A 7,129-nucleotide genomic window follows, 5' to 3' on the forward strand; every position below is an offset into this window, starting at 1 on the left:
ACATTGGGGTACCGTTGGGCAAACGATTGGCCAAAAGTCTAAATACCCCAACTTACTATTACATTAGATGGGTTATTCTGATATAATCCAAATTCTTTCCTCTCATGATTTGTTGAATATTGAAGTGTTTGAGGATGTAATAAGAAGAATCAAAATCAGAAGCCTGTGTCACGTTGCTATTGATTTAATCAAACGAAAAATTGATTGTATGATGTGTTGTATTAAGATGTTGATAAGTATTCCTACATAAATATAACTCATAACTCTAAATTAATATACTTATATTATTTTTGTTTAGGACAAATTCCAATTCATACTAAAATTTTTTAGAAAAAAATAATATTAGCATTCACAGTGTCCTGAATTTTTATCTATATAAAATTCAATTTCTTCTCAAGATTGCTACGCATTTATACCGCCAACTTTTCTTTTCTTCCTTTTTCTCTTCATTTCAATTCAATGGCTCCTTTAAAACATTCTCTTCTCATCTGCCTCACCGTGCTCTGCATCATTCTGCTACATTCGGGGCCCGTTTTTGCTCAGCAAAAACCCGTTTTCGCCTGCGACGTGACGGACAATCCAGGGCTGAAGAATTTCAGATTCTGTGATCTGTCACTGGGCCTGAAAACCCGAGTTGATGATCTGGTGAGCAGGCTGACATTGCAGGAGAAAATCGGGTGGCTCGTCAGTGGTTCAGAGGGAGTTAGCAGGCTTGGAATTCCGGACTACCAGTGGTGGTCTGAGGCTTTACATGGAGTCTCCTACGGCGGGCCTGGAACCAAGTTTTCCAGCCCCATCCCGGCTGCTACTATCTTTCCTCAGGTCATTCTAACTGCCTCAACGTTCAACGATTCCTTGTTCGAGACCATTGCAAAGGTAGTCTGTTCTTGATGCATTAGTTTTTGATCCTATATATGCTGTCTTGAATAATCTTACAAGATCATAGTCATGTTAGATATACTAAGTCTTGAAGAGTTATGATGCCTGCAGGTGGTTTCCACTGAGGCAAGAGCGATGTACAACGCTGGATTAGCAGGGCTGACATTCTTTTCCCCGAATATCAACATATTTCGGGACCCCAGATGGGGTCGAGGCCAAGAAACTCCCGGAGAAGACCCCCTGCTTTCCAGCAACTACGGCGCAGCTTATGTAAGAGGTCTGCAACGGACAGACGACGGTGACGAAGAAAGACTTAAGGTTGCTGGTTGCTGCAAGCATTACATTGCTTATGATTTGGATAACTGGAAAGGGATCCAGAGATACAGTTTCAATGCTGTGGTACTACTTGAAAATGGACCATATACCTATCTTGTTGATTCAAATTCTCCCTCCTTTGTTTTCCTAATGCAATCATCGATGGGATGTATTTTTTTTCGTTACACGAATTAGGTAACACAGCAAGATTTGGAGGACACGTACATGCCGCCATTCAAGAGCTGTGTTCTTTATGGAGATCCTGCCAGCGTGATGTGTTCGTATAATCAAGTGAATGGTAAGCCAACGTGTGGCAATCCTGAGCTGTTGGTTGGTGTGGTTCGAGGCCAATGGAAATTGAACGGGTATCTGTTGTAATTCTAAATCTTGAAGTTCTTATATACAGCATAGAAGAGAATATAACATTCGAAACTATGGTTGCTCGTGTTTTTGGTTGCTGTAGGTACATAGTTTCGGATTTCGATTCGCTGAATGAGATGTTCAATTCCCAACATTATACCAAAACTCCTGAGGAGACTGCTGCTTTGGCTATGAATTCAGGCCTGTATTTGGTCTTGAAGCTTTTATGATACAGAATGAAGAAAAAGGACTTGACTGATAGCTTGGCATAAAGGACATGATGATCTTAACTTTCTTCGTGCAGGCGTGGATCTGAACTGTGGATCTTTTCTGAGAAATCATGCTCAAGCTGCAGTAGATCGTGGACTTCTGAGCGTGACGGCTATCGACAGAGCTGTGTCAAACAATTTTGCCACATTGATGAGATTGGGGTTCTTTGATGGGGACCCAAGCAAACAACTTTACGGAAATCTTGGCCCCGAAGATGTGTGCACCCCAGGAAATCAAGAACTTGCACTTGAAGTTGCAAGACAAGGGATTGTTTTGCTCAAGAACACTGATAGCTCACTGCCCTTATCCCCTCAGGCCATCAAGTCCTTGGCTGTGATCGGCCCCAACGCTAATGCAACCCACACCATGCTTGGAGATTATGAAGGTAGTTGGACATTCTTCTTGTTGTGAATATTGATGACAAATTTAGTATTTCTCACTTGAGTTTGGAGCAATTTGCAGGTGTACCTTGTAAGTACACGACTCCATTGCAGAGCCTAACAGCCTCTGTCCCGACAGTATATCAGCCAGGATGTGAAGACGTTTTGTGTGGCAGTGCTCAAGTAGAAGATGCCAAGAAAATTGCATCCACAGCTGATGCTGTAGTTATAATTGTGGGTTCAGATCTATCTATCGAGACAGAGACCGTGGACAGGGTGAATATAACTCTTCCAGGACAGCAACAAACTTTGGTAACTGAGGTTGCAGAAGTGTCTAAAGGGCCTGTAATTCTTGTCATTATGTCTGGAGGGAGCATGGATGTACAGTTCGCGAAATACAATCCAAAAATTACTAGCATTCTCTGGGTTGGCTTCCCTGGAGAAGCTGGTGGAGCAGCAATTGCAGATGTGATCTTTGGACAATACAATCCAAGTAAGCCTTCCTAATCAACTTTTCTTCCTAAAACAATCTAGCAAGACTGTTGACACTTTCACAATACTGCAGGTGGAAGACTAACTATGACTTGGTACCCACAATCATATGTAGAAAAGGTTGAAATGACAGACATGAATATGAGGCCTGACCCTGCCAGAGGGTACCCTGGTCGAACATATCGTTTCTACAACGGACCTACGGTCTTCAATTTTGGAGATGGGCTCAGCTACTCTCAATTCAATCACCAGTTAGTTACAGCTCCAACGCTCGTCTCCATCCCACTGGAAGAAGGGCATGTTTGTCAATCGTCAACATGTAGGTCCATCAACCCTGTTGAGCAGAGCTGCAAGAATGCATCCATCGACGTTCATCTGAGAGTCAAAAACGTAGGAAACTACAGCGGAAGTCACACTGTTCTCTTGTTCTCAAGTCCCCCACAGGTTCATAATGCACCTCGGAAACACTTGATAGGATACCAGAAGCTGCATTTGACACCACAGGCAGAAGGGCTGGTTAGATTCAATATCGATGTTTGCAAGCATTTGAGCATTGTGGATGAAAACGGCAACCAGAAGGTGGCGTTGGGAGAGTATATTCTTCATATAGGAAGCCTCATGCATTCTTTGCATGTGGTGATTTGAAGGAAAGAGAGGAAAGGAAGGGAAGGGAAAAATACACAAGATTGGATTGAAGAAGAAGAAATAATTCAATATAATTGTCACAAGTTTGTTCTTGCATTGATTCCTTGCAATGCCAACTTGTGTAATGATATTATGAAAAAATAAGTGATGCGATGGTTCTTACACGTTCATTGCCACTTTTCTTTCAGTTCCGAATTATTGTTTCATGTCTGCAGATGCAAATAAAGTATATAACTACTGGATTGAGAATTAGTTTATAATAGAAGCATTTTGGACGTGATAAACTAATACTAAAGTTTATAAACTATCTGAACTAATCAGAAAATAGATAAGGAATCAACAATGAATGCATTCTCTAGTTTAGCATCTAAAAGACAATCTGCAAAAAGCTATGTATGGATCTCAACATGAAGGCAAATCATGGGGTGGGGGAAGTAGTCTAGTTTGAGCTGTGTCCCCATTTCTCACTACTATAATTGTACTCATTCCCCAGCTTTGATGCCTCTCCAAATGGCAGTGCATGAACCAAACCCCTGCACATCATAAACCAAATTTGCATGGTTATACTTAGGTTTGAATCTTCTGGCACAATATAATTCTTCCAACATGCCTTAGATGACACCAAGCCATAGCACCACTGAAGTATTTCAACATGGGAGAAAATATTTAAAACTAACTCACCTGGATTATCTGCCCTGAATCTGATGGCAACCCAACCGTTATTAGGGATGCCTACCGTTGTCTCCTGAGGAGGGTCAACAAGATTATACCCCAAAGGGTCCTTTTCCGGGTCAAAGTTCCCAAATCCCCACCCCACGACATAGAAGCCATACCCATGTAAGTGAATTGGATGGTTATCACTGGCCAGCACATTAGTCCCCTGCAAAATCAGCTCAACACTAGCATTGTACTCCAAGACCAAAGCCCTGGTCCCAAAATCCGGTGTAAGAAGATTATCAGGCAAGTTCTTGCCTGTATAATCAAACTTCACAGGAGGATTTCTCGGAAAGTTCCCCTCGAAAACACCACGGATGTGATGGTAATAAGCTTGCAGGATGTCAACTGAAGGCTGGACAAAACTAACGTTGTTCAAACTGGCAGAGAACCTTTTGCCAAATGGACCCTTGCACGAATTTCCCCTGCAGTCGATCAGGTTGACAGAAACTGTGAAAAAAAGATGAGTGTCAACCTTAAGTGGAACATCAATAGGGTGCTCTCTGCTAGCCAGGCTTCTCAATCTCCTCGAAAATTCAGTCGATGCTTGTGTGGAGTTATAAGGAGGGAGTCGAGGAAAAATAGGAGACGAAGAATGATCGGATGCTCTTCCATACTGCAAAATCCCTGTCGTTGTAGTCTTGTCAAAACCGGCTCCAAATGCACTTGAATAAGCTCTAGCAGCCATGTAATATAAATGACTAGACTGTTGATCTGCTTCCAACAAAACGTCCATCGACTGGCCTGGAGTGATCATGATGTAGTCCGTTTGAAACGGTTGCGTGTAGAATCCATCCGTTCCCACCAAGGTAAGTTTGTGTTGCGCGACGGAGAAGAAGACGTTTTCGTCCATGACAGCGCTGACTATTCTGAGGAGATATCTTTCTCCATGCTTCACATTCATTCTAAAAGTTTCTACAGAAGTAGAGGTGAATTAATGAGGCTTTCAAAGGGGACATACTAGTGCAAACAAAGTTGGATTACCTTGTTTGGAGCATGGATACAGATCACCAGGTTGTCCATTGATAGTGTAAGCATCAGACAGTATTGGTTCTCCTCCAGTCTTATTTGCATTTCCTGGTATGTCCATCACGTTCTTTTTCCACCATTCCCCTGCTTACCAGATTTGCAATATTTAAATGCATTAGAGAGCTATATCCCTTTTTATATTTATAAGTTAATTACAATGATCTTTCCGGAAGTTTTATTAACACTAGCCGATGTCACCGTGGTCTTGTCATCGTCACCTTCACCCCATTATATATGTCCTTTCATATCATATACTCCACAAATTAATTTCCTAATCTCAAGCAGTTTTTATAACATCATGAATGCCATAAAACCAATCTGGTACACTTGATATAACTTCACAAAGTTTAATAATTTTTAATCCTTAATTTAGTCTAATTTGCATGGCAGTCGGATCAAATTACCTAGAATAATGGGAACCTCAGCATAAGGCTTAGGAAAAGGATAACTAGTCCCAGGCTTTGGATATACAATGATCATTCCATGTACAGTTGCTCTTGCCCACCCACTGTGTGCATGCCACCACATAGTTCCTTCTTCTGTTGTCAATTGAACATTATAAGTGAACTTCTCCCCTGGCCTAATAGGACACTGGTTAACATACTCCGCACCGTCCGACCATGGATTTCTCGGCTGTCTCACTCCATGCCTGAAAAAGGACATTCAAACCTCAAAATTTCAACAACTTTGAAAAATTCTTGTCTGAAACAGGACAGACACAATCTGAACTCTGCTGCATCAGCACAATACAGAATCGATGAAAAATGCATGTACCAGTGAAGTGTTATATTGTATTTAGCCTTGTTGTGGAACTGGATGATCAATCTATCCCCTCTGCTAGCTGTTAGAGTCGGGCCGGGGAACTTTCCGTTCACCGTCAGGATTTTCTTTGTGCTGCACAGCCTAGTGTATGAACTTGACTTCACCTGCAGCAATGAGGCTTTAAGCATACGTGATCAAGAAGAGGATGAATGGTTGCTGAGACATACAAAAGCTGTACCACAAATCTATGGTGATGAATTCTGCCATAAGCACTTTGAACAAGAACTGCCAGAGTGAACACGACAGCCAACATTCCTGCAGGCTTTGGACAGTTGTTGACTCCCATCTTCATCATTTTCACAGAAGTATTCCTGTTTCTCTTGAAGGAATGTTCTGATTTTGAATGTCCAGCTTTTTCCATGCTGTTATTACCTGCCATCATTTAATGTGATTCTTACTTCCTTTTCTATTTGAAATAAGTGATGAAATTTTGAATGAAAATTCAGTGCATGATGGCAAGAATCCAATCATTTATTACAATGCAGTAACTGAATAATTGAGTATTGTTATGCAATAAGGAAAGTGGATATCAACTATCCCTTGACTACCAAGTTTGCATTTCAATTGGTATATTTTAAATTTTTAATAAGAAATCGTTGAATTTGTTTGTAAAGGGCCCTTTGCCCAAATTATGTAATTTTGACCCAATATTGAAATTTCATAAATTTGAATTTTCTTTTTGTAGTGTAGAAATTTCTCATAATTGCTATTATAGGATAGTAGATTTATTATTAACCAAAATAAATTGGATGAGTTACTAAGTTGAATAAATCTTGCCAAATCTAATTATAAGCACTATTTCTTAGAGCTGGACATGTATAACCAAATCTACCAAAAAAAAAAAAAAAGAAACAAAATCAATTACAAGCAAACATTTTCGAGCTCGAGTCGAGCGAGCCTAAATATTTTTGTTTGAAAGTTCTCGAGGTGCCCATTAAAAAAAAAAAAAACGTTCCCTAATAGGCTCACGAGTTTTTTTCTATTTTTAATATTCGAATTAGTAATAATAATTATATCATGAATCTCAATAATAATAATTATTATCGATTAATGTATCAATTATCACTGTATAATATTCATAATTAACTAATAATTATTATTGCAATAAACACCTCTCCACATAGATGGAAAGGAATTTGAAATTATTATTATTATTCTTTGTAAATTCATTGTTATTTAAAGATATATAGTAATGTTGATTGATATCATATATGAATATTTTG

General features: G+C 39.9%; 2 protein-coding genes across 2 annotated transcripts; one reads left to right on the forward strand and one right to left on the reverse strand.

The window, feature by feature from the left end:
• On the forward strand, window positions 422-3,395 carry LOC105169195 (beta-xylosidase/alpha-L-arabinofuranosidase 2-like). Its single transcript, XM_011089537.2, has 7 exons — window positions 422-876; window positions 991-1,278; window positions 1,390-1,559; window positions 1,658-1,755; window positions 1,859-2,209; window positions 2,287-2,697; window positions 2,770-3,395. The coding sequence occupies exons 1-7, from the start codon at window positions 460-462 to the stop codon at window positions 3,339-3,341; spliced, it is 2,307 nt and encodes a 768-aa protein (XP_011087839.1). The 5' UTR covers window positions 422-459; the 3' UTR covers window positions 3,342-3,395.
• On the reverse strand, window positions 3,584-6,194 carry LOC105169197 (laccase-14). The gene is made up of 6 exons (XM_011089538.2): window positions 6,085-6,194; window positions 5,859-6,010; window positions 5,489-5,733; window positions 5,040-5,168; window positions 4,023-4,970; window positions 3,584-3,874 (listed from the first exon to the last, which is right to left on the reverse strand). The coding sequence occupies exons 1-6, from the start codon at window positions 6,190-6,192 to the stop codon at window positions 3,744-3,746; spliced, it is 1,713 nt and encodes a 570-aa protein (XP_011087840.1). The 5' UTR covers window positions 6,193-6,194; the 3' UTR covers window positions 3,584-3,743.

Source organism: Sesamum indicum, linkage group LG8 (genome assembly GCF_000512975.1).
Source record: "Sesamum indicum cultivar Zhongzhi No. 13 linkage group LG8, S_indicum_v1.0, whole genome shotgun sequence".
NCBI classification, from domain to species: domain Eukaryota; kingdom Viridiplantae; phylum Streptophyta; class Magnoliopsida; order Lamiales; family Pedaliaceae; genus Sesamum; species Sesamum indicum.